The 27,041-nt window shown below is 44.1% G+C and overlaps 1 protein-coding gene across 4 annotated transcripts in view; it reads left to right on the top strand.

Moving 5' to 3' along the window:
* The window catches only part of LOC308288213 (plakophilin-3-like), a gene marked incomplete at its 5' end in the record, with an annotated part of 63,359 nt that overhangs the window by 13,404 nt on the left and 22,914 nt on the right, over positions 1-27,041 (top strand). For 2 of the 4 annotated variants that reach the window (XM_080729586.1, XM_080729585.1), the window contains 7 exons: positions 708-912; positions 3,861-4,038; positions 5,731-5,848; positions 10,936-11,103; positions 16,370-16,552; positions 21,860-22,013; positions 25,459-25,654. In XM_080729586.1, the coding sequence (XP_080585712.1) occupies positions 708-912; positions 3,861-4,038; positions 5,731-5,848; positions 10,936-11,103; positions 16,370-16,552; positions 21,860-22,013; positions 25,459-25,654 (1,202 nt within the window). Of the gene's footprint in view, positions 1-707; positions 913-3,860; positions 4,039-5,730; positions 5,849-10,935; positions 11,104-16,369; positions 16,553-21,859; positions 22,014-25,458; positions 25,840-27,041 lie in introns of all 4 variants that reach the window. The other 2 variants (XR_013962178.1, XM_080729587.1) reach the window with 2 other exon arrangements.

Genomic DNA, 27,041 nt, shown 5'->3' with positions numbered 1-27,041 from the left:
TCCTTTGTCAAACAGGAAGTGCCCTTCGCCAAACATGAAGTGCCTCTATATCGCATGAACCGTTTGTCGTACAGACACGTGGGTGGCGTCATATCGCATGACTAAGAGTCCTTAACCTTAATTGGTGCTTCTTCGCCAAACAGGAAGTGCCCCTTGCCAAACAGGAAGTGCCTCTATATCTCATGAACCGTTTGTCGTACAGACGCATGGGTGGTGTCTTATGACTTGATTAAGAGTCCTTAACCCTAATTGGTGCTTCTTTGCCAAACAGGAAGTGCCCCTCGCCAAACAGGAAGTGCCTCTATATCTCATGAACCGTTTGTCTTACAGACGCGTGGGTTGTGTCATATGACTTGATTAAGAGTCCTTCAGCTTAATTGGTTTAAATAGCCCTGCCCCCTCTTCTGATTGACTGCTGCCCCTTGTGATGTGGGTAGAGCTGCAAGGGCCCGGTCATCGCTGCTTGCAGCTTTATTTTCTTTATCTTTTTTCTTACTTGTAAGAAAGTAAGTCTGTAACTTTGTAAATAACCTTATACTGCTGTGCTGCCTCTGGGCAACTGATTTCCCCCCTTTGGGATAATAAAGGTATCTCTCTCTCTCTCTCTCTCTCTCTCTCTCTGTGTCTCTCTCTCTCTCTCTCTCTGTCTCTCTCTCTCTCTCTCTCTCTCTCTCTCTCTCTCTCTCTCTCTCTCTCTCTCTCTCCAGGTGCGTTCTCTTGGGGGCGTGTCTCCCCTGGTGCAGCTGTTCTCCAGTGAGAACCAGGAGGTCCAGAGGTTCTCCAGCGGTGCGGTGAGGAACCTGATCTACGAGAACCAGGAGAACAAGGCGGCGCTCATCGACGCCGGGGGCGTCGCCCGATTGGTCGGAATCCTGAAGGAGCCCGACGAGGAGCTGCGCAAGAACATCACAGGTTAGAGTAGAAATACTCAATAGAGTAAATATACTCAATACAAGAACATCACAGGTTAGAGTAGAAATACTCAATACAAGAACAGTAAAAATACTCAATACAAGAACAGTAAAAATACTCAATACAAGAACAGTAAAAATACTCAATACAAGAACATCACAGGTTAGACCAGGGGTTTTCAAAGTGGGTGACGGGGCACCCTGGGGTGACGGGGCACCATGGGGTGCCGTGACGGCAGTCCAGGGGTGCCGTGAGATCATTTGATAATATTTGGAATTTATTTGGACACTTAAACTTGAAGTGCAAAGTTATTTTCAGTCGGTTCTAACCAAAATGGCTGTTCTCTCAACGTTTTCCTCGCAACATAATCACTGTCGGGCAGAAACCTTGTATCTCCAAGTTTCAAATGTGTACGTCTTTTGGCAAAGCAAAGCCCAGCTTCATCATACAAGACTATACAAAACTAGTGAAAACAGCCGATCTACAAGCACACAACGCCTCGCGATGCGAGGCGTTGTAGATCTGCTGTTTTCACTAGTTTAGTACATTTTATAGATGATAAATACAAAACGAACGGTTTTGGACATACAAGGTTTCCACCCGACAACGACGATATGCTATAAATATAAGGTGCTGGGAGTGAAAATTATAATGTAGGGGTGATTAAATTATAATGTAGGGGTGATTAAATTATAATGTAGGGGTGATTAAATTATAATGTAGGGGTGATTAAATTATAATGTAGGGGTGCCTCGGATTAAAACAATATTCATGGGGTGACCTGAGACAAAACAGTTTGGGAACCCCTGGGTTAGAGTAGAAATACTCAATACAACAGTAAAAATACTCAGATTTTATCTTGGAATCTCCTTACAAAACGCCAAGAAGGCAGAGAGCCGCTCTTTTCCCTGCGACACTGGGCCAAGGTTAGGATGTTTCACTTCCATGTGAAAGTAAACATACCGATCGCCATGACCAGGGACGTGCTGGCCATTGGGAAAAGTGGGACAACTCCAGAACGGCCGGTTCATTCCCGGCCGGCGGAAAAAAATAAATAAAATAAATGTCGACCTTCGTTCCATTTTGGGGGCTGGGCGGCCAACAAAGTAAATCGTCACTGTCGGGCAGAAACCTTGTATCTCCAAGTTTCAAATTTATAAATTATTTCGCAAAGCAAAGCCCTGCTTCATCATACAAGGCCATCGCACAAAAGTACTGAAAACAGCAGATCTACAAGCACACAACGCCTCGCGGAGGCGTTGTGTGCTTGTAGATCGGCTGTTTTTACTAGTTTAAATCATTTTTAAAATGATAAATACAAAACAAACCGTTTTGGACATACAAGGTTTCCACCCGACAACGACGAAATATAACTCATGTAATTGGCCCACTGGCTTGTCACTTTGTCACAAATCTTTGAGTAGCAGCAGCGCTATAGAGAGAGATCTCTCTCTATAGCGCTGCAATGAGGGCCTCTCCAACTCTTTTTTCCCCGGCTGAATCAGGGGCCCAGCACGTCCCTGGCCATGACAACATCGTGAATTTCGCGATCGTGGCTTCCGGGGGCTTTTCAAAATAAAGCGCAGTGAATGGCAGCTCTCTGTATAGCCAAATCATTTACCAAAATAATGGCACCCCAAGTGTTAAGAGCGTCTGCTAAATGCCTAAACTGTAAATTGTATGAAAACAAAATGTTGTCCAATCAGAAGACATCTTCACAAACCACCCATTTTAAAGAACTGTTTACATTGTGAATATGGAGTTCATTACAACCTTGTTTTTCTGAAGAATGTGAGGAATTCTCAAAAATACCTCACATCTGTTGAAAGACGAGGATCAGTTACTGATTCATCTGGGATTGATTTGTACTGAACACACACACACACACACACACACACACACACACACACACACACACACACACACACACACACACACACACACACACACACACACACACACACCTGTACTTTGGACTGTTAGGGTAGGTTAGTTAATAATAGTGACTGTTATGTCTTTCTGTCTGTCTGTCAGTCTGTCCGTCGCGTCACATCACGCTTTTGACCCTACTCATATCTCCGCCACACGACGCGCTCACAGCGCTATTTTCAGCACGCAACACCCGAGAGCAACCATAGACTCTCTTCTCCACCAGTCCATCTCTAACATTTTAGTCTAGTTTTTATTTTGTTGACGAAATTGTCAATATATTTAGTCTTAGTTTTAGTCACCAAAGCTTAATTTTAATGTAATTTTTGTCAGTGAGAAAAACGCAGTCGACAAACATTTTTCGTCATAGTTTTAGTCGACGAAATCAACACGGATGCGTGTGTTCTTTCGTGCGCGTGTGTGTGTGCGTGTTCAAGCAAAATCCAATGTACAAATCCAAAAAGATACACTACACCTCCAAGATACCCATGTACCTGACAAACTAATTCTTAAAGGTCAAGGATGTTCACGATCACAACACCAGAGGCAGCTCCACTAATCATCATCAACATAGATTTAACACTAAACAAGGCTCTAACTCGTTCTCCTGCTATACCATCAACATGTGGAACGCCCTTCCACAAGCCTTAAAGGAGAGCAAATCCCTAGCCTCCTTCAAAATTGGTATGAAAAGTCGCCTTCAGGCGGCTGCTACCTGTGACTTGTAAATAGACTAAGCCCCCATGCTCCCCCCCACCCTTTTTTTCTGCCTTTGTATTTGATGTTATGCTTTTGAAACTGATATTATCCTAGATAAAGTACTATGTTCTATCCGTCTGTCTTTCAATGTTATATGAGATACTTAAAGTGTGGTTCCTGTGGAAATAATCCTCGGCTTTCTAGGATCTCCTTTTAGTTGACCTTGTACCAGTGATTTGTACTGTCATGAAACTGTACTTTTTTCTATTGCAAACTTCTAATAAATTCTTCAATCAATCACAAATCAATGTGTTGTCCAGGCATCCTGTGGAACCTGTCCTCCAAGGACAACCTGAAGGAGAAGCTCTCCAGGGAGGTTCTGTCTGAGCTCACTGACAGAGTTCTGGTTCCTCTGTGTTCCTCTGGAGAGCCTGGAGCCTCCCTCACCCTCAGCCCCTCTGAGAAGGACATCTTCTACAACACCACTGGGTGTCTGAGGTTAGTCTAATGAGAAGATACCTTCTGCTGTTAGTCTACTCTAATGTGGAGACATCTTCTACAACACTACTGGGTGTCTGAGGTTAGTCTAATGAGAAGGACATTTTCTACAACACCACTGGGTGTCTGAGGTTAGTCTAATGAGGAGATATAGTCTACTGTTAGTCTACTCTAGGGTGACCATATTCTGAAAATCCAAAAAGAGGACACTCTACCCGGCATATATATATATATATATATAATTTTTCCTCCAATTTTTTTTTCTATTACTAGTTTACCGCTCAATTATGCCCTATACCACTAATAGCCTATTATGTATTCAATTTTGAGGGGGTTCCAATTGGACCCTTTACAAATCTAGAGATCCACTGATAAAGTATGCCTTTTGGCTCCTGTATGAACGTTCAGCTTTGTAACTAAATAAAAGAGAGGTAGCCCATTATTCAAACCGCCGTATCTTCTGCTTTACAAGGTTGTAGAAAAGATTCTGTCAATTTAGTTAGCAGAAGAGCTCTCACCTTGCACAGACTGTCTTGTAAGCTACTTTGCAGTGTTATGGGCTTGAAGCAGAACTTTTATAATTGTAAATGCCTAAAATGGACACAGAAGACTACCAGCTTTGCTGACAGAACGCTCTGCTTCTCAATGTTGGTCACTCGCACTTTTTGTGCATTTCATCAGTGATTGAAAGCCGCGGTCGTCGCGAGCACCTTCGCCTCGCCGATACGCACCCGTAGAGCCGTCTCCCGTCATTTTTAGACCAGGATTGAGGGAATAGCAGGCAAGATTCCTTCACCAATGTAAACACAGTTGCTGAGGGAGTGAGCATTAATAGCGTTTGCAGTTCGTTTGGCTCTGCGCTGCGCGATCTGCAGCAGAGCTCTGCTCTGCTCTGCCTCTGATCTGAAAGCGATACAGGCTGAGGGAGGGAGGGATCGCAGGCAGAGAGTAGTATGAATAATACACGTTCCGGGGTTAGCGCCTCTCACAGTGTGTTTCCAAAAGAACCATTGAACGTGCATTGTAAATGTCCGTGCTTAAACTGTGATATGCGCGAAACCCCGGACATTTGAAGGAATTTATAAAACCCCCCCGGACCGGCCGGACAGCCCCCTAAAAGAGGACATGTCCGGGCAAAAGAGGACGTATGGTCACCCTAGTCTACTCTAATGAGGAGATATCTTCTGTTAGTCTAATGAGACATCTTCTACAACACTACTGGGTGTCTGAGGTTAGTCCTGATGAGATATCTTCTACTGTTAGTCTACTCTAATGAGAAGATATCTTCTACTGTTGGTCTAATGAGGAGATATCTTCTACTGTTAGTCTAATGAGGAGATATCTTCTACTGTTAGTCTAATGAGGAGATATCTTCTACTGTTAGTCTAATGAGGAGATATCTTCTACTGTTGGTCTAATGAGGAGATATCTTCTACTGTTGGTCTAATGAGGAGATATCTTCTACTGTTGGTCTAATGAGGAGATATCTTCTACTGTTAGTCCTAGAGTAGACACAGCCAGGGTCCTTTCAACAATAGTGTGGTTGCCTACACTATTGTTCTTGTCCAGCTTTATTTCACCTAGAGTAAACCTCGTTTCTGTGTGTGTGTGTGTGTGTGTGTGTGTGTGTGTGTGTGTGTGTGTGTGTGTGTGTGTGTGTGTGTGTGTGTGTGTGTGTGCGTGTGCGTGCAGGAACCTGAGCTCCATCAACGAGCGGACCCGCCAGCAGATGAGAGAGATGCGAGGTCTGGTGGACTCTCTGGTGTGCTATACCCAGAGCTGCCTGCAGGAGGAGCAGTCTGCAGACAAGGTGAGCACACATAGAGAGGTCATTATGTAAACATGACCTTTTTAAATATTCATTTCAATAAAAGTTTCTCAGTGGCGTTTTGAAGAGCGTGTATCAAAACAGCATCCCGGTATCGGCAGTGGAAGCTTGTGATTGGCTGAACCGGAGGTAGGGAGCGCTCCGTTGTGTTCCCCTGGACCGCGCGGAGGTGACGACATTCAGTGGGCTGAAGATTTACTATTCTGTCCATAACGGCACATAAGTCGGTAACGGCGCTGAGTCGGCTCATGCGACCGTCACAACGCTCGACTATGCGATGTTTCATAACATATATAATCATAAACATTCTACATTTATAAGAGTATTATACTTAATAATTGGGACTAATTAAGAACCATTATCATAGTTATAATAGGCCTACATTTACAGCAGTTTAGGCATTTGGTTTGATAAGATTGTGGGCAGAAATATTTGTCCTTGTTTGTTATTTGACTATTTTTTTATTTGACACTACTTACGCCGTTATTGTATCCGTAATCCATGCCTTGTAAGATGCATGCAGTAATCCTGGTCTCTATACTGCCTCCCCCTGGCCATCCCACGCCTGATGGAGGGGAAAGGAACTGGTCGGAATAACGTGTTCCTTCCACTCGCTACGTCCAAACCGGGGAAACTCCCCGCTGTCAGGTGAAAAGAAGCAACTTGGACTCCTCATGCATAGAAGGAAGCATGAGGTCAGTCCGTTGTCTCCCCTTAAAAAAAAGCTTTTTATATTAAAATAACTTTTTCAGACAAACGAATCAGGTAACATAATAATATAATACAGGGGTGTAAATATCATCACTGTCGGAAAGAAACCTTGTATCTCCAATGTTTCAAATTTGTACGTTTCTTCACAAAACAAAGCCCTGCTTCATCATACAAGGCTGTCCACAACAGTAGTGAAAACAGCAGATCTACGTCATTTTTAAAATGATAAATGCTTGACCAAAATTGGTCTACATATTTTATACTGGCTTTCAAGCAGTTTCAAGGGGCAAACTTGACCCTTCTCAGGGGCACACCCAAAGGTCCCCAGGCACAGTGGTTGAGAAACACTGCTATAGACCAGGCTCCGAGGTGCTTTGTCTGGGACCACCCAGACAAAGATATCACCCAGACATTTGGTGACCCCCCCCACACCCCCCCCCCCCCCCCTCCAGACCTCCCCTGGAGCTTCTAAATCCTCTCAAATGAAAGAATAAAGCAGCTTAACTCAGACGTCTGACTCACTGGATGTTCTCTCTCCCAGTGAACATTCACTCACAATGCTGCCCTGACTCTTACTTTGTTTATTGGTCATTAAGATAACCGTATTGTTTATTGTACATTACTGCACGTTGTTGTGGTACAGTGTAAACTCCTCCTTAACGTGACTGTCTGCTTCTGAACATTATTAACACGTCATCAAAAAATCAAACCTTGGTTCGAAGTGAAGCGGTGAACTTTTATTCTATGTGTTCTAGAGCTATGAACTCTGTGACCTATACATACTTTCAATTCTGAATGAATGAATGATTTTATCTGGAGGGCCGAATCGTCATGTGAAGCTTGACCAATCCTCAAAGTATGGTCTCATTGGACATTTTTAATCATCCAATCATCAGACCGGGACGGACGTTACACACATATTCTGGATGTACAGGACAGATAAAACCTGTTCATTCTGGACAGGAATGACCATATATGGACATGAACGGGACACACCAAACCACTCCTTGGAAGCGGCTTTCACCGCTTCAAAAATACAAAGAGCTTTATTGACAGAGGAGAAGAAAAAGGAAACGTGGGGCCTCTGGGGGTTTGACGTCTTATTCCTGACCACCACACTCTCTCTCAAGCTGGCAAAGCTGCTTGTTCTGTCCCTAAGCTGGGGGGGGGGGGGGGGGGGGGGCGCTATACCCGCTATACACCAGTAGGACACCCTAAGGGTGAGGGTGCAATGGCATTGGTCCGAAGGTAGTAAGGTGTTAAGAATACTATGCCTAACTCTAACCCTAAAGCCTCTATCAGAGTCCAGGGTGAAGAGCTATTCACCGCAAATTTTAGGTGATCAGCTATCCACCTAAAGTGAGGCAACAAGTGGAGGCCATCATAGTCAGTCACGGTGAAGTCCTATCACTGTGACTGACTGGTCTAGATCGACCAATCAGTGAACGGGGTGATGGGCAGATCTGTCTGAAAGTAAACACAGAGAGATGTGTCGGGGTTCGCGGTGGAAAGCTCTTCACCGCGAGTAATGACGTAATGTTGTAGTTTTATGACTTAAAAAGACTACACTGCGGTGGATAGCTTATCACCGCGGTGCCTGCTATGATAGGGGCTTAACCCTAACCTCATTAACCCTAACTAAATTCAGACTCACGGCCAGACTACACCAAGCCGTTTCGCGCGCGTCAGTGCGTATGCGTGCGTATGCGGGGTTTTGGATAGATCCAATGTATATCAACTCAGCCGGCTACACCAGGCGTACGGATAGCGTGAACCACGGATACGCATTCCCTAAAAATAGGATCGGTTCTATCTTTTAAGCACGCCTATGCGTTTTGTACACAGACTATCTGGTCTTCCTCATATACTCCCTCCTTGGTGTAGCCTGGATCGTTTAAGCATACGCGAGCGTCTTCGCGGTCAGTACGCGCGTATGCGCGTACTGACCAAGGTTATTATAGTACGCGAGCGTCTTGGCGGTCAGTACGAGCGTATGCGCGCATTTTTTGGTGTAGTTCGGCCGTAATGAACCTTGGGACTTATGGGCAGTCCCCAGGGCGCGAAGCTTCCTCGCCCATATATGGCATGCATTGCACACTGGTCTTCCATTGGTCTAGACTAGAGGACATTATAGCCCCGTTTTCCACTACCGGGCCAAACCAGAACTACAACCAGAACTTTTCCAGAACCAAGAACTTTTCAAGAACCCGTGAAGTTCCGGGACCAAGTTCTTCTTCTGTTTCCATGCAACCAGAACTAACCGGGAAGGGGCATCAGTGCTGCTGGCCCCGCCCACAGGTTCCCAGAACTCTAGTTTAGTTCTACAGCAAGCAGGACTTAAAAAATAAAACTTTCCCAGAACCGTGTCTGAAACCTGGCCGTGCGCTATGGAAACACGTGTTGTGAGCTTGTAGATCGGCTATTTTCATAACGCAACCAAGTGTAAAATCAGCCATTACCATGTCATCAAGGCCTGCCAAAATACATTTCAGTTGACTAAATCAACTGTAGATTTAGTCACCTAAAATCTTATGACATTTAGTCGACTAAAATTAGACTAAAACTAATACTTTTCAGGTGACTAAATTATGACTAAAAGTAAAAGACATTTTATTCAAAAGACTAAAACTAAATCAAAATGTGCTGTCAAAAACAACACTGGTTCAGGTTCTGGATAGTTCTGGTTTCACCTCATAGTGGAAAAGGGGCAGCAGTCACTCTGGGATGCCATTATTTTGGTATTTATTTGGCTACAGAGCGCCACCGTTCACTTATGCTTTATTTTGAAGAGCCCCGGAAGCCACCATGGAGTCCATGGTGTGGGAATTCACGGTCTAGAATGGCGGCCGAGTTTGTTTACTTTCAGACGAAAATCTGAAATCCTAACTGCGGCCGATCCTCACGACCCAGTGTCGCCGTGAAATAAAGCGTCTCTCGGCGTTCTGGGCGTTCTTGGAAGGAGATTCCCAGATAAAGCCGTTTCTTTGCATCAGCAATGAATAGAAGCCTAGGGAGAATAGATGCTCCATGAGGCTGGCGGCCCAGTTGCATCATGGGATATGTAGTGTTTTCGCTAACCAGCGGCCGCAGCAGCGCCTGTTTACCTGGTTACCACGGTTACCACGGTTACCATGGTTACCACGGTTACCAGGTAATGATTGATTGATTCCAACACCCGAAGTGTCAAGGAACTCTCTCTCTCTCTTTCTCTGGTCGATTATCAAATCAAATACTTGGTGACTTTGACCTCCCTCCTTGGGAGTTCAGACTAGCAAGTTCTCCTTGGGAGAAGGGACTTCCGAGGACAGGAGGACGGGAGGAGAGTAGTTCTGCTATTGGAATAGCAGCATACTCAATGATGTCACCGTCTCAGCTTGCTTCAGGCCATTCCACTGTTTCTGTGAATAGGTCTATATTCTGGGCAGATCTACAAGTTGGACGCATTCATAGCAGTAGATCTGTTATTTTGTTCCAACAGAGGATAAAATGTGTTCATTCAGTCATTGTGCACTTTACAAATAAACATATATTAGAAAAAATAAAATAAAACACAACACTGGCTCTGTTCTTTAATTCCTTTTTCCAAATGTCAACCATCCTATCTAGAGTCTACTGTTATACAGTATAATGTTTTTAAAAAGCGTATAGAAATGTGCATATGAATAACCTATATTATTAATTATAAATTTAATATAGCCCACTGTGTGTACAGCCCTGGGTGATTATCGTATTATGCCATTCTCACGGAAATCTTACTGCAAGTGGCTAAAATGAAATATGAAATACTGAAACAGCCTTTCCAATTCATTTGTTCATTAAAGTGTAGCCTATATTGGGTCAATATAATTGTAAAATTGATTGATTGAATACAATCAAATTAAATACAGCAGACTTGTATATTTTAAGCATCAATATTTAAGCCAACAGTAAAAAAAGATGTGGACATTTGCACATACTGTAGTGTAGATGGTGCTGTTGAACAGTTTATTGATGGAGAAGCAAGAGAAGAAGAAATGGGGAAAGGCATTGTGGGTAATTTGCTGTGGAAAGTCAGCGCATGTCTAGTCCAGAGCAAACTTGGTAAAGTGGGAGGATCAAGTCTACATCCTGGTATTTGGTCTCTACTTGCTCAGATGCAGACTTGAGGATTGGATGGTACTTGGACACAAACTGATGACGTTTACAAGTTCGGGAGGACGGGAGTCTGTACAAGTAGGCAGATTGAAAAAGACCCTCTCTCTCTCTCTCTCTCTCTCTCTCTCTGTGTGTGTCTCTATGTCTCTCTCTCTCTCTCTCTCTCTCTCTCTCTCTCTCTCTCTCTCTCTCTCTCTGTGTGTGTCTCTATGTCTCTCTCCCAGGGCCTAGAGAACACAGTGTGCATACTGAGGAACCTATCATATCAGCTCTACTCTGAACTTCCTCCCTCGTCCAGGCAGCGATTGGACGGCCCGTCCAGAGGCTCCGCCCACAAGGAGAGAGACGTCATCACGGGCTGCTTCACCGTGCACGGCAAGAAGAGGAAGGAGGTGCACACACACACACACACACACACACACACACACACACACACACACATTTGAATACTTTTATTTGGATCAACAATAACGTCAGATCCAAACATTTGTGAGGAGGATTTCAAATGGTGGTTTAAAGGGATATTCCACTTTCAACAGGGAAACAGCTTAATGACTTCTCTCCACATACACATCCATTGTAACTTCTCTCCCCATACACACCCATTGTAACTTCTCTCCCCATACACACCCATTGTAACTTCTCTCCCCATACACACCCATTGTAACTTCTCTCCACATACACATCCATTGTAACTTTTCTTCTATTATTATTATTGTTTCTTCTATTATTGAAATTTCTATTATTGTATTGTGATCTGAGACATAATATTATGTTTATAAACATGAGCCCGCCACCACTCCTTCTTGGACAGCGCCGTTGTTTTTTCTTTTTTTTTTTTCCCCAGGTCATTAGCTCACCGTGATTTTCTCGATCTCCGTTGGGATAGAATGGGGGTTTTGGCCGATCATCGATCTCCCCGTGCGTTTCGCGTGCGCGATCCATTCACGTAAATGTCCCCGCAAATAGTCCATGTGTGACTCAAGAGCAGAACTGAAAATTTTCGCTAGCATAGCCCCTAGCATGGCTGCTGTAGAAGCACCCCAGGGTACAGACAGTAACCGAATGGGGGAATATGCCTTGGAAAAGGAAAGGCCAAATGACATCACTTCTGCTTCATGTCAGCCCAGCCATGAGCTATCGATGCACGAGTGGTGACTAGGGAAGGTTAGACGATCGCCGATTTTCGGATGAAAATCATTTATTTCGGTAAATACGGGAAAGTACGGGAAAAGACGACGTGGCTGCCCCTCCCCCCCTAGGAAGTCCGATATAGTACGATTTTAACATTAAGGGGCTCCCCGTGGCTTACAAAGGGTTTATATGTGAGCAGGCCGTTTTTTCCATAACTTTTATTTCATTTATTTTTAATAATTATATATTAGTTATTGAAAGTTATTGAAAAAAAAAAAAAAAAAAACAGCCTGCTCACGTATTAGGAAGGTAGTATGAGTCACCAGAAAAAAATAATGGGTGTTTTTAATGAATCTCTCATGGTTAAAATGGAGTTTGAAGTTACAATGGGTGTGTGTGGGGAGAGGCCCTGGGCCTGCAGGGCCTGGTAACATTTACATCAAATATCTAAATATTGAATCAAGCAAATTAAAAACTGTTCAGGGTGTTCATAAAAGCCTGATTAGATGATAAAATGACCAAAATAACATGGAATGCAGTGATTATACTCTAGCACCAGTTAACAATAGCATATGAAGAAAATTAGGCATGCGGTATCGGTTCTCGCGGTATCGGTACTCGCCCCGATACCGGCCTACCGGCCTACTCGTCCCATATTGCTCACGGCAGCGCCAGATACCATTTTGTTTCATAAATATGTTGGTAACAACATATCAAAAGTCCTATAGACACAGTTTTGTGTGTGTTAGTTCAACTAATGAACAGTGTTTTCACCTTCTCTCACTCTAGGGCCTCTAGGCATGACAACATAATTATTTAAATCATTTTATTTTGGAGCGCCACTCACTATTTAAACACTTGTACAGAAACTTAACTTACAGTGTCGGTATTCGGTATCGGCAAGTACTCAAATTAAGTGCTCGTACTTGTACTCAGCAAAAAAGTGGTATCGGGACATCCCTAAAGAAAATATCAATCCACTCGAGGATAGACAAAGCATGGCAGACAGAGAGACTGCAGATCACTGCAGAGACTGAGCAGTACTTGGCCAGTCTTTAGAGAGACTGCAGATCACTGCAGAGACTGAGCACACAAGCACACAACGCCTCGCAATTCAAGGCGTTGTGTGCTTGTAGATCTGCTGTTTTCACTAGTTTTGTGCGATAGTCTTGTATGATGAAGCAGAGCTTTGCTTTACCAAAAGACGTACACATTTGAAACTTGGGAGATACGAGGTTTCTGCCCGACAGTAACGACATTTTAGTGATTATGTTGCGAGGAAAACGTTGAGATAACAGCCATTTTGGTTAGAACTGACTGAAAATAACTTTGTACTTCAAGTTTAAAATGATACTAAATATGTTTTTTAAGTGTCCATATAAATCCCAAATATTATCAAATGATCTGGCGGCACCCCTGGACTGCCGTCACAGCACCCCAGGGTGCCCCGTCACTCACTTTGAAAACCCCTGGTGTAGATGAACACAGCGCACCAGAAGGCTGGTCACAGACAACAGACAGTAACTGTGGGTTTGTAGATCATATAAGTGTATAGAAGGCTGGTCAGACAACAGACAGTAACTGTGGGTTTGTAGATCATATAAGTGTATAGAAGGCTGGTCAGACAACAGACAGTAACTGTGGGTTTGTAGATCATATAAGTGTATAGAAGGCTGGTCAGAGACAACAGACAGTAACTGTGGGTTTGTAGATCATATAAGTGTATAGAAGGCTGGTCAGAGACAACAGACAGTAACTGTGGGTTTGTAGATCATATAAGTGTATAGAAGGCTGGTCAGAGACAACAGACAGTAACTGTGGGTTTGTAGATCATATAAGTGTATAGAAGGCTGGTCAGAGACAACAGACAGTAACTGTGGGTTTGTAGATCATATAAGTGTATAGAAGGCTGGTCAGAGACAACAGACAGTAACTGTGGGTTTGTAGATCATATAAGTGTATAGAAGGCTGGTCAGAGACAACAGACAGTAACTGTGGGTTTGTAGATCATATAAGTGTATAGAAGAAGACAACAGACAGTAACTGTATCTCAGAGCTCTGGTCTTCAGGGAGCATCACCTTACACTGGGAGAGTCACCTTACCCCCCCCCCCCCCCCCCACACACACACACACACACACACACACACACACACACACACACACACACACACACACACGCACGCGCGTGTATCAAAACAGCGACGTAGTTCGGCCAGTGGAGACGCTTGCCTCTGATTGGCCAAATCCCGTTGCCTTGACCCGACACGTTATAAGTTATCTTGAGTATGACAGTAGTTCGGGTTCGCTTTAATTCACATTTTATGGTTTCCTTAATTGTTTCCTACAGCCCATGTTTTACAAATGTATTACATTTTTGGCTGTTGTAAATAAACAGTTATGTCTGCATTATCTAGTAGTGAACAAAACAAGACAGTATATTTTTATCTTTTCAAAACGTGTGTTGTGAATTCTAATTTCTCTTTTGTACCATAATTATGCCAACCCATTAAAAACCACCCAGCACAGAAGATAAATAAAATGACAAAGTAATCATTTTCTTCCAGGCCTTTCACAGTACAAGTATCACGTTTATTTTGAGCACAGCACAAAAGTGTCACGTGCTGTGTTGAGAGGGGCATCCCTATAGAGTATAGGGGCGTCTCCACTGGCGGAACTGCGTCGCTGTTTTGATACACGCCACACACACACACACACACACACACACGCACACACACACACACACACACACACACACACACACACACACACTGAAGCCTTACCTCCACCAGCCCCCCCCCCCCACTACATGTATGTCCTCATAGCCTTCCATTCATCATCAGGACAATAAGCACTCATATGACCTGTTTTCACACATAATGCACACCCTCTGCTCCTCAATGATGATAATAGTGGTTATAACACAATAGAATCTATTATCATGTATTACAACTATATCCTGGTGGTCTAAATGAAAAGTCAGTGAGTTATCAGTCATTATGAAGTGTTTGGCCTAGCTCAGACTTACTCTAGATTGGATACTTTTTAGTACCACGTTTAGTACCATTTTCACACCACTCTACCCAGGTCCTTGTAGTGGAAAACCTGGCACAAGTGGGTGGTGTGGAGTGGTGTGGAGTTGAGTTCTATGATCCTATAGTTTACTGAGACGCCACGCTGTCTCTCTGCGTTCTATGATCCTATAGTTTACAGAGACGCTACGCTGTCTCTCTGCGTTCTATGATCCTATAGTTTACTGAGACGCTACGCTGTCTCTCTGCGTTCTATGATCCTATAGTTTACTGAGACGCTACGCTGTCTCTCTGCATTCTACGATCCTATAGTTTACTGAGACGCTACGCTGTCTCTCTGCGTTATACGATCCTATAGTTTACTGAGACGCTACGCTGTCTCTCTGCGTTCTACGATCCTATAGTTTACTGAGACGCTACGCTGTCTCTCTGCGTTCTACGATCCTATAGTTTACCGAGACGCTACGCTGTCTCTCTGCGTTCTACGATCCTATAGTTTACTGAGACGCTACGCTGTCTCTCTGCGTTATACGATCCTATAGTTTACTGAGACGTTCTATGATCCTATAGTTTACTGAGACGCTACGCTGTCTCTCTGCGTTCTACGATCCTAGTTTACTGAGACGCTACGCTGTCTCTCTGCGTTCTATGATCCTATAGTTTACTGAGACGCTACGCTGTCTCTCTGCGTTCTACGATCCTATAGTTTACTGAGACGCTACGCTGTCTCTCTGCGTTCTACGATCCTATAGTTTACTGAGACGTTCTATGATCCTATAGTTTACTGAGACGCTGCGCTGTCTCTCTGCGTTCTATGATCATATAGTTTACTGAGACGTTCTATGATCCTATAGTTTACTGAGACGCTACGCTGTCTCTCTGCGTTCTACGATCCTATAGTTTACTGAGACGTTCTATGATCCTATAGTTTACTGAGACGCTACGCTGTCTCTCTGCGTTCTACGATCCTATAGTTTACCGAGACGTTCTATGATCCTATAGTTTACTGAGACGCTACGCTGTCTCTCTGCGTTCTACGATCCTATAGTTTACTGAGACGTTCTATGATCCTATAGTTTACTGAGACGCTACGCTGTCTCTCTGCGTTCTACGATCCTATAGTTTACTGAGACGCTACGCTGTCTCTCTGCGTTCTATGATCCTATAGTTTACTGAGACGCTACGCTGTCTCTCTGCGTTCTATGATCCTATAGTTTACTGAGACGCTACGCTGTCTCTCTGCGTTCTATGATCCTATAGTTTACTGAGACGCTACGCTGTCTCTCTGCGTTCTATGATCCTATAGTTTACTGAGACGCTACGCTGTCTCTCTGCGTTCTACGATCCTATGGTTTACTGAGCTGAGTTCTATGTACAGTAATTGTTTACCTTGATTACCGTAAGTCACTCTGAATAAATAGTGTCGGACAAAATGACTACATTGTAAATTGTTCTCTCTCTCTCTCTCTCTCTCTCTCTCTCTCTCCCCCACAGCAGCGTAACCAGGAGTTGTCAGTGTTCTCGGAGGTCTCTCGCCCGCCGCGGGGGGGCGAGTGGCTGTGGCACCCCCAGGTGGTGGCGCTCTACAAGGGCGTGGTCCAGAGCTCCGCCCCTAGCCCCGCCTCCAGGGAGGCTGCGGTGGGAGCGCTGCAGAACATCACGGCCGGAGACGCCAGGGTGAGAACACTGTTCTGATTGATGTTGAAGCGGTGAAAGCCGCTTCCAAGGAGTGGCTTTGAGTGGCTTTGTGTGTCACGTTCAGTCCAGAATTAACAGGTTTTATCTGTCCCGTACATGTGTGTCCCGTGTGTGTCCCCTCATGTCCATATATGGTCATTTCAGTGCAGAATGAACAGGTTTTATCTGTCCCGTACATGTGTGTCCCCCATGTCCATATATGGTCATTCCAGTCCAGAATGAACAGGTTTTATCTGTCCCGTACATCCAAAATATGTGTGTAACGTCCGTCCCGGTCTGATGATTGGATGATTAAAAATGTCCAATGAGACCAGAATTGAGGATTGGTCAAGCTTCACATGACAATGCGGCCCTCCAGATAAAATCATTCATTCATTCAGAATTGGAAGAATGTATAGATCACAGAGTTCATAGCTCTAGAACACATAGAATGAAAGTTCACCGCTTCACTTCGAACCGAGGTTTGATTGTTGTTGTTGTTGCGACCGTCAGGTTGCAGTTACTGTCAAAACCTCGACCAGCTGTCCGTCTGTCCGTCAGTCAATCCGTCAGTCACACGTCACACTGTTCCCCTGCTCTTATCTCCGCAACCGTTGCCCCGATTCATGCCAAACTTTGCACACACACTCCTTGGCTGCCAAACCACATCCTCCACCCAATCGATTCTCACGTGGCCCTCTTATAGCGCCACCATGAGGCCGATTCTTGCAAAACACATTTTTGGACACTGCTCCTACAATTGTTGCCCTAAAATCACGCAAATCGGTACACAGTATGTCTACACTCATGTCATCAACATGGATCTGTCCCATATAGCGCCACCATCAGGCCGATTTCTTCAAACACATTTTTGGACACTGCTGCTACACATTTTGGCCTAAAAACCTTACGGTCGCTTATCTCCCGATTAGGGAGTCTTACTGGTGTTGAATACAAAAGACTGATGCTGGCCTCCACGGCTCCTCCATACCTCCATAACCGGATCAACCCCTACAACCCCACCCTTAGGGCATTCACCAAATATTCGAATATTCGAATATCAAAGTCACTATTCGACGTTGTTCACCGAAATCGAATATTCGCTTTTTTTTTTAAATTGTTTTCTCTTTAAAGAATATATAGTTTATAAAGCTTGGCTAGATAGGAAGTCATAAGAATGAGTTGTCAATGCCCCTGGTGGATGAATTTGTTAATGCTTTATACCAGGGGTTCTCAAACCTTTTTAGGCCGTGACCCCCAAAATAAACATATTTGAACTGGGGACCCCCACCCTGACAAGCACTTGGAATTGTAGGTATTACATTTAATGTGACTCAGTTCCACAAATAAATATTGTGAAAATAGCAGATCTACATGCTCACAACGCCTCGCATGTAGATCTGCTATTTTCACAATGTTCGCCTCTTGCTTACTTAATATTTGACAGTTTGGCCAGTCCTGTCCAATATTCCACTATTCAAATACTTAGAGGTCGAATAATTTGAATACTAAGAATCACTATTTGTGAATGCCCTGTTCTTATTGTTGTTGTTGTTGTTGTTGTTGTTGTTGTTGTTGTTGTTGTGTTGAATACAAAACACTGATGCTGGCCTCCACGGCTCCTCCATACCTCCAAAACCGGATCAACTAAATAGGCCTACATATAGTAAGGGGATTTTATACGATATTTGACCAATCTGTGAAGTAAATCGTTACCAAGAAATGTCTTCACCAATGTGTTTCTAAAGGTGTGTAATAATATGTACTAAAAGGTTGAAATTCAACTCCCGGGGGAAACCTCATAAAAAATATTATTGTGGGCTCGCCTATAAGGCGAGCACACTTTAGATATTGTCATTATTTATCTATCAGTCAGTCAGACAGTAGACGGGAACTTCGGTTCCTTTCTACTCCTACATACTTAGTGAGAAAATGAAAATAAAAACATCAATGTGTTCAGTTTACAGTGGCGAAGTGCGCTATTATTTTTTATAGCAATCGGCCAAATGGTGGCGCTGTAGGAAGCCTTCGAAAGTGCGAACTTTGAACAGGTATAGCTCATGCTGTGTTATACATACAGCCATGAAACCTGTATACACTTATGCGTCTCCTCATGCCGAACAACTTTTACCCTCTAACTTTTGACCTCTGACCTTTAGGTCTCCCACAATTCGGAATTATATGAAAAACAGTAAAAATCTATCTCCTCCTGGGATTTTCGCGTCAAGTGCACAAAACTTTTTTCACATGAACTTTGGACCAATACGGTCAGATTGATCAACCAGATTTTTTTTAAAGTGAAATATAATTTTTTTATAATTTAATCAATATTGCGGTTTTATGCAAATTATTCTTCGGCCTCTAAATCATACATGCAAAGGTACACGTTCATGGCATTTGGCAAAGATGTGGAGGGTTAGTCAAAGTATCACTGAAACCAATTTTATTCCAATCGGCCAAAGGGGGGCGCTATACGAAGCGTTTGAAAATTCAAACTTCAAACGGGCATAAGTCATGACTCGTTTCGTTTGAAGACATGCAACTTGTTATACGCGTGCTTTGACTCGAGCGGAAGACATCTGTGTCGTTGTTAAGTAAGCTCCGCCCTTCGATTTTCCGCCATTTTGAGCAGTTTGTAAAACGCGTAAACCCGCTTTTATTCTGGAATTTTCGCTCCACGTGCACAAAACTCTTTTTTACGTGAACTTTGGACCGATATCTAAAGATCTGTCAGATCGGATTTCTTTAAAATTGAAACATGCTTTTTTAAATAAATTCAATGAATATTGCAGTTTTATGCAAATTATTCTTCTGCCTCTAAATCATACATGCAAAGTAACATGTTCATGGCATTTGGCAAAGATGTAGAGTGTTAGTCCAAATATCACTAAAACCAATCTTACCCCAATTGGCCAAAGGGGGGCGCTATATCATTTTGAGCAGTTTGTGAAACGCTTAAACCCATTAGGATTTTTTTTTTTGCAATTTGCATGAAACATTCTACACACAATCTAAGGACCTTTATCTAATATGCCTATGAAGTGCACACACACAAAAAAATAAAAAATAATAATGAATATAGCTGCAAGCAGCGATAAAGTGGCCAAAGCCAAAAACACCTCAAATCATGAACACAGCCTGCAATGGGTGTGAAATCTTGCAAGCACATTCCCAATAGGTCAAGGAACAGATACCACCCTTCTTACATTGGCCTGTTATAGCGCCACCAGCGGGTCAACTTTTGCACAACACATTTTTCGAACAAAATGGACCAATCTTTGACGTCAGTAACGTCAAAGAGAGCACTGCCTGCGATCTTGACATTTTGTACTTTTATAGCCATTGTTTTCCGGCTTGAAGCGAGCCCACAATTGTTTCGAAGGAACAATATTTTTCTAGTTTGTGTTTGTGTCCCATTAACTACAGGGGGAAAAAAAACTGCTTTAAGTAGCATGTGAGGGATCAAACTAGGGTTTTTTTTTATGATGCTGAATCCATTGCAAGCATTTGTTTTGCATGAAAAACATTCCTTGGGCTAAAATTGGACCCACAAAACAATGGTTTAGTGATGAATCATCACTTTTCATTTGTAGCCCAAGGAATGTTTTTTGTGCAAAACAAATGCTTGCAATGGATTCAGCATCACGAAAAACCCCTAGTTTGACCCCTCACATGTTACTTAAAGCAGATTTATTTTTTGTATTTTTTTACTGTATAGTAAATGAATGAAACAAACATGAAAAAAAAGGATGAAGTTTCCCCCAGGAGTTGAATTTCAACCTTTTAGTACATATTATTACACACCTTTAGAAACACATTGGTTAAGACATTTCTCGGTAACGATTTACTTATGTTCCCCTTACTAATATCAATGTGGGGGTCCTCCTTTCTGAGGTCCTGCTGGCCACATGGGGGTCCTCCTTTCTGAGGTCCTGCTGGTGACCACCCTGGGGGTCCTCCTTTCTGAGGTCCTGCTGGTGACCACCCTGGGGGTCCTCCTTTCTGAGGTCCTGCTGGTGACCACCCTGGGTGAAAGCAGCTCACCAGGGTGTCTTCCCTGGTGTTGCATTTTAGTGTATGGAGTGCAGTGCCGGGTCTCGACCCGACCCGACGCGCGGTTTTCCCGAACCGGCGCGAAACGTTCGGAATCTCCTTATTTGATTGTTGGTTTATTTGGTTGATTGTTGACATCAGGCTGTTCCGGAGGAAATCGGCGAATGCTCTGACTCATTGTGACATCACTTCATAAAAGGCTCTGACATCACGTACGCCACATGAGTCAACAAAAAATCTCTGTGAGTGTGTATGTATGTATGTAATCCGCGTATCTCGAGAACCGTTCGTCCCACGGGCACGCGCGTTCTCCATATATGGGCATAAAATGAATGCCCCCATATATGGGCATAAAATGGATTGCAGACAGACAGATACAGATATCTCCATATATGGACATAAATGGACAGAGGCAAACAGATGGTCAAAGATCTCCATATATGGGCATAAAATGGACGCAGACAGACAGATACAGATATCTCCATATATGGGCATAAATGGACACAGGCAAACAGATGTTCAAAACGGGTCCTATGACAACAGGTATAATGAGGTTTGCATTAAAGGGGGAACCGGCACTGTGTCTGCAACACAGTTGGAGGCACAGACAGATACTCCATATATGGGCATAAAATGGACGCAGATAGACAGATATCTCCATATATGGGCATAAAATGGACCCAGAACTATAACTGCAGTGATCTCCATATATGGACATAAAATGGACAGCGACATACAGACAGACAGATACAGATAACTCCATATATGGGCATAAATGGACACAGGCAGACAGATGGTCAAAACGGGTCCTATGAAAACAGGTATAATGGGGTTTGCATTAAAGGGCGGGGCATTCATTCCCTATTTACATTGTTCCGAGTTGGCCAGGTCGCCGACTAGACTCTGGGCCGCCCAGCTTCTAGTGTTTCCAATGGGACTACAGTTCAGTGCAGCAGTGGCTACTTCTGATACTCGCCGTTCGGGAGCTGCCGTTCCAGACTCGATATAGCATACGGAGATTGTGGAATAGTTGTCTGGCTACGCGAGACTATAAGTCATGTGATCTTGTTTCAGTGGGCGGCGGTCATAAGTCATGTGATCTTGTTTCAGTGGGCGGCGGTCATAAGTCATGTGATCTTGTTTCAGTGGGTGGCGGTCATAAGTCATGTGATCTTGTTTCAGTGGGCGGCGGTCATAAGTCATGTGATCTTGTTTCAGTGGGCGGCGGTCATAAGTCATGTGATCTTGTTTCAGTGGGCGGCGGTCATAAGTCATGTGATCTTGGACCAGGAGAGGTTACTTCCTGTCCTGTTGGACCTGCTGGATTCGACCTCTGACCTTGAACTACGACCTCTGACCGGACTGTTGAGGAACCTGGCCCGACACACACGCAACAAAGACCACATGGGTATGCACACACACACACACACACACACACACACACACACACACACACACACACACACACACACACACACACACACACACACACACACACACGCACACACACACACACACACACACACACACACACACACTCACTAGGGCTTTCACGACTAGTATTTTTTGCCAGTCGACTAGTTGGGCCCACTGGTAGTCAACTAGTCGACAACCTATTGCCTTTTCAAAATGGCCCCCAAGTTCCTCACTGCCACGTTCCTAAATTTCTAGTGCACGGATCAATTTTTTTGCCTAGATCATGCACCACCACAAAAAAATCCGCTTGGAAATCCGTTCAGGCATTCATGAGATAGAAGCCTTCAAAGTCTTCAATTGTAAACAAACATGGCTGCCATTTTGAAGGATGTGTTTGTTATGGGGCTAAACATGCAATTTCGCGATTGCGATCATGCTAATACATTTTAGGTATTTTTGAAAAGACTTTTTTTTTACGGGGAAACTCTGGCCGTGGCAGTCTGAAATAACACGGGAAACTCGGGCCTGGCTGTGAATGAGTTAAAGACCGCTGTGGCACAGCTTTTTGGAGAAGCCAAGTTGCCATGACAACGTATAGGCCTACTCACAAACCCAGTGTGCACATTACCACAACATAACAAAAACCAGCATCTGATAATTGCCACATCCATTTTGGCTGCTACAACAACAATAAGGAATGTGACTTGGACTCACCAAAATGTCTGTATCTCTCGTAAAACAAAGTCCCTGCCCTTTTATCCGTCTGTAAAAAGCATCCTCTCCAGTCCATGAATGCAGTTTTTACTATGGTGAAAGAAAGGCAAATGCCCCCTCTTTCCATGCCATACCTGAAGGCAGCATTCAAGAGAATTGCCTTGTCCAAACTCTCCTGAACTTGAATGCAGCATCTTATGTTGAAAGAATTGCCATCTCTGTGTAGAAATCCATGCCGTTACGCCACATCTCCAGTATTGACGCGATTATGGTTTAGTTCAGTGTGGTGTCAAGCACCGAAAATGCAGTGAAAATAAAGCTTTTTTTTCCTTGTATGGGTGTCGCTATCATGGTACCCATTACTACCCAAAGAATGCTACTGGCTGCCAACGGTCACATGATACCGCAGGGATACATGGGACATTGCCTTGAGATTGTCGAAAATAATGCACACAAAGAAGAATCATCACAAGCCTATGATCACAAGCCCCTCCTACAGCATACCCTGCTATAACATCAATTATAACATAAATGGGACCATATTTTCACAAAACGCATATCATGGTGATTGAAAAGAGGCTTTAAACTAGCGACAGGAACCATAAAGTATTTATAACAATGTTTATTAAGGTAAGAAAATCAAATGTAAAAGTCGGGGGGAAATGAATGGAATCCTGTTGCTTCCAAGCCCCAGACACCAGGGGAGGCCTGAAGCCAAATTGACATGGTGGCCGTTTGAGGTACTGCAGCTTTTTAACGGTTGGGGCCAGAAACATGAACGCGCATCTAGGCTTCTTTGTATTGACAGCGCGTCCATGAACACAAACGATGGCGCAAAACGCATCACATAGGCCCCACCAGGGCTCCAGCCTGACGCCTGACGACTCTTCTCTCTCTCTCTCGCTCCGTCTCTCTCTCTCCCTGTCCCTGACTGCCTGCTTGCTCCGCCCCTCCCCTTCTCTCTCTTTCACTCACATACACACACACACACACTCACACAGTACACACACTCTAGCGTCGGTCGGTCCGGTGGTCGAGCCACACACACAGACAGATTCTCTCTCTCTCTCTCGCTCAGCTTGGATAGATATCACACATATACTAACCTTTCTTTGTATAACCATGCTTTTTCTGTTGGTCAAGCAGCTTACTTCCCACAGTATCTCACTCCAAAACCATGAGGACAATTTTATTTTTCCATCCTGCATGAAAGCAGGCCTATTGCATTTAGTCTACGTTGTGCAATTTGAAAGTCATAGTTCTATATTGCCTTTGTTAGCCTAGATATTCGTAAATTTCTTGAATTAATGTCTTTAGTTTGCAAATATTAACTTAAAGCAAAAATACATAAAAACTAGGCTACAGCTTTTTTTACTTATCATGAGACATATTGTTATCAGGGTATTCAACAACATTATATCGAATATCAAAGGCTTTCCTAATATCACACAGCCTTAGTGCTGACTTGTCAACTACTGCTGCTCATGCAGAGAAACCTAAAGTTCAGATTAAAATATTTAGCAAATATCAAGTTTGGGTCATTGTCAATCATTACAACAAGGCAACCTTATGGTATGGAAATGAACACAACTGTCATCAGCATAATAAGGCTACGTATTAATACCACGCTAATACGCTATACAAAGAAAAAGATGGTGCTACCTAATTTCTGGTGGTGCTACCTAATGAAAATGTAGGTGGCACCAGTGCTACCTGTGAAAAAGTTAGCCTGGAGCCCTGGGCCCCACTACGTCACGTTTCAAACCCGGGAAGAAGGGGTTGAAATGTGGCTTCATGCGCTGGGTGAGCAACTCAATGCAAGTGGACGGGCGGGGATATCTGGTGTCCTCTCTATTCTTATTATAACTCTATGGTTGCTTCTGCTACCAGAACAGTGCAGCTAGCGGCCATACGGCCAATCATAGGAACTTTCAGTTCCGTGTTTTGCTTAATTTTAAATCCTGACAACTGGACCCCTGGGTGAATGTCTCTGTCTCTCTTCCGTCCAGCTAAGAGCACGGTGAACGTCTCTCTCTCTCATAAAGCTAAGAGCACGGTGAACGTCTCTCTCTCTCATAAAGCTAAGAGCATGGTGAATGTCTCTCTCTCTCTCATAAAGCTAAGAGCACGGTGAACGTCTCTCTCTCTCATAAAGCTAAGAGCATGGTGAATGTCTCTCTCTCTCTCATAAAGCTAAGAGCACGGTGAACGTCTCTCTCTCTCTCACACAAAGCTAAGAGCACAGTGAATGTCTCTCTCTCTCTCTCTCTCACAAAGCTAAGAGCATGGTGAATGTCTCTCTCTCATAAAGCTAAGAGCATGGTGAATGTCTCTCTCTCTCTCATAAAGCTAAGAGCATGGTGAATGTCTCTCTCTCTCTCTCTCATAAAGCTAAGAGCATGGTGAATGTCTCTCTCTCTCTCTCTCATAAAGCTAAGAGCATGGTGAATGTCTCTCTCTCTCTCTCATAAAGCTAAGAGCATGGTGAATGTCTCTCTCTCTCTCATAAAGCTAAGAGCATGGTGAATGTCTCTCTCTCTCTCTCTCTCATAAAGCTAAGAGCATGGTGAATGTCTCTCTCTCTCATAAAGCAAAGAGCATGGTGAATGTCTCTCTCTCTCTCTCTCATAAAGCTAAGAGCATGGTGAATGTCTCTCTCTCTCTCTCTCATAAAGCTAAGAGCACGGTGAACGTCTCTCTCTCTCTCTCTCTCTCTCATAAAGCTAAGAGCACGGTGAACGTCCTCCTGACCAAGCTGCCCAGCGACGGCACCCAGAAGGAGCCCAGTGGGGAGGTGGTGGTCAACATCTGCGGGGCCCTCAACCACCTGGTCACCGGCAGCTCCCTGGCAGCCCGCGACATCTCCTACTTCGACGGCCTGCCCAAGCTGGTGGGCATCAAGACCACCCACGACAACAGGTAGGCTGGTGGGCATCAAGACCACCCACGACAACAGGTAGGCTGGTGGGCATCAAGACCACCCACGACAACAGGTAGGCTGGTGGGCATCAAGACCACCCACGACAACAGGTAGGCTGGTGGGCATCAAGACCACCCACGACAACAGGTAGGCTGGTGGGCATCAAGACCACCCACGACAACAGGTAGGCTCCGTTCAGATGACTGTGGACAGGGGCGTCACAAGGGGTAGGAAAGTGGGACTGAGTTACCAGGGCCCAAGGTGGTGGAGGGGCCCTAGTAACTTTAGCTATTGAAAAATAGCAGATCTACAAGCTCACAGCGCGGCACCGAGTGCCGCGCTGCGAGCTTGTAGATCTGCTATTTTTGAAAAGTCGTGAAACTGTGCGTAAATATTTGAATATGATGTATTTTTTAAGTGAACATTTGTAACTCAAATGTTGCTTCTGGGGGGGGGGGGGGGGGTCCCTGGAACTAAATATTTTGAGATGGGGGGGGTCCTTCACATGAAAAAGTTTGAGCATCACTGACATGGAAACATAGGTTTCTTGGCACACATTTTCACGGTTTTTCAAAAATAGCAGATCTACAAGCTCGCGAGTGCCGCGCTGTGAGCTTGTATATCTGCTATTTTTCAATAGTTAACTCATACCCTGCCAAAAAAGACGTTTTTATGATAAAAACGTCTTTTTCACTATGGACCTCCCTGCCAGACGTCTTCTGGACGTCTTTTTTTTAAAAATAATAATAAAAAAATAAAAATAAATTGAAAAAAAAAATTTTGAAAAAAAAAAAATTTGGACCTCCAACAGTGTACTAGCCATGATCGCGATCGCGAAATTGCATGTTTAACCCCCATCTTTCAAACATGGCAGCCATGTTTGTTTACATTTGAATAAAACATAAGGGCAGCCTTCTCCTGAATGCCTGAACGGATTTCCAAGCGGATTTTTTAGTTTGAAAGCTGTGAAAAGCATGCACATGCATAGTGCATGATCTGTGCACGAATGTGTGCACCAGCGTGCACACTATTTTTTTAACCCTTTGTTGGTGAACCGGCAATACAAGAGGTCCCCACTTTAAATATGGCACCGACTGAGTTAACATTCATGGGGGGGGGGGGGGGGGGGGGCCGCAGTGAATCCTTGTACCCAGGGCCCAGAATTTGGTGTGACGCCCCTGACTGTGACAGACAGTGTGACAGACAGACACGGGCAGGCATCAAATACAAAACAATTACTAGAAGCAGTGCTCTTCCGAGCACAGGTCTCCACCAGGCCAGGCGTCCTGGTGGTTCTACTAGTAAGACACCTCAGGGTGACTTGCGACCTCAGGGTGACATGCGACCTCGCCCTTGGCCATCTGGCCTGTGATGTGTATGGGACGA

Source organism: Nannobrachium achirus (genome assembly GCF_963921795.1).
Source record: "Nannobrachium achirus genome assembly, chromosome: 7".
Taxonomy (NCBI): Eukaryota; Metazoa; Chordata; class Actinopteri; order Myctophiformes; family Myctophidae; genus Nannobrachium; species Nannobrachium achirus.
The sequence above is the reverse complement of the archived record's forward strand: the minus strand, read 5'-3'. Positions and strand labels throughout refer to the sequence as shown.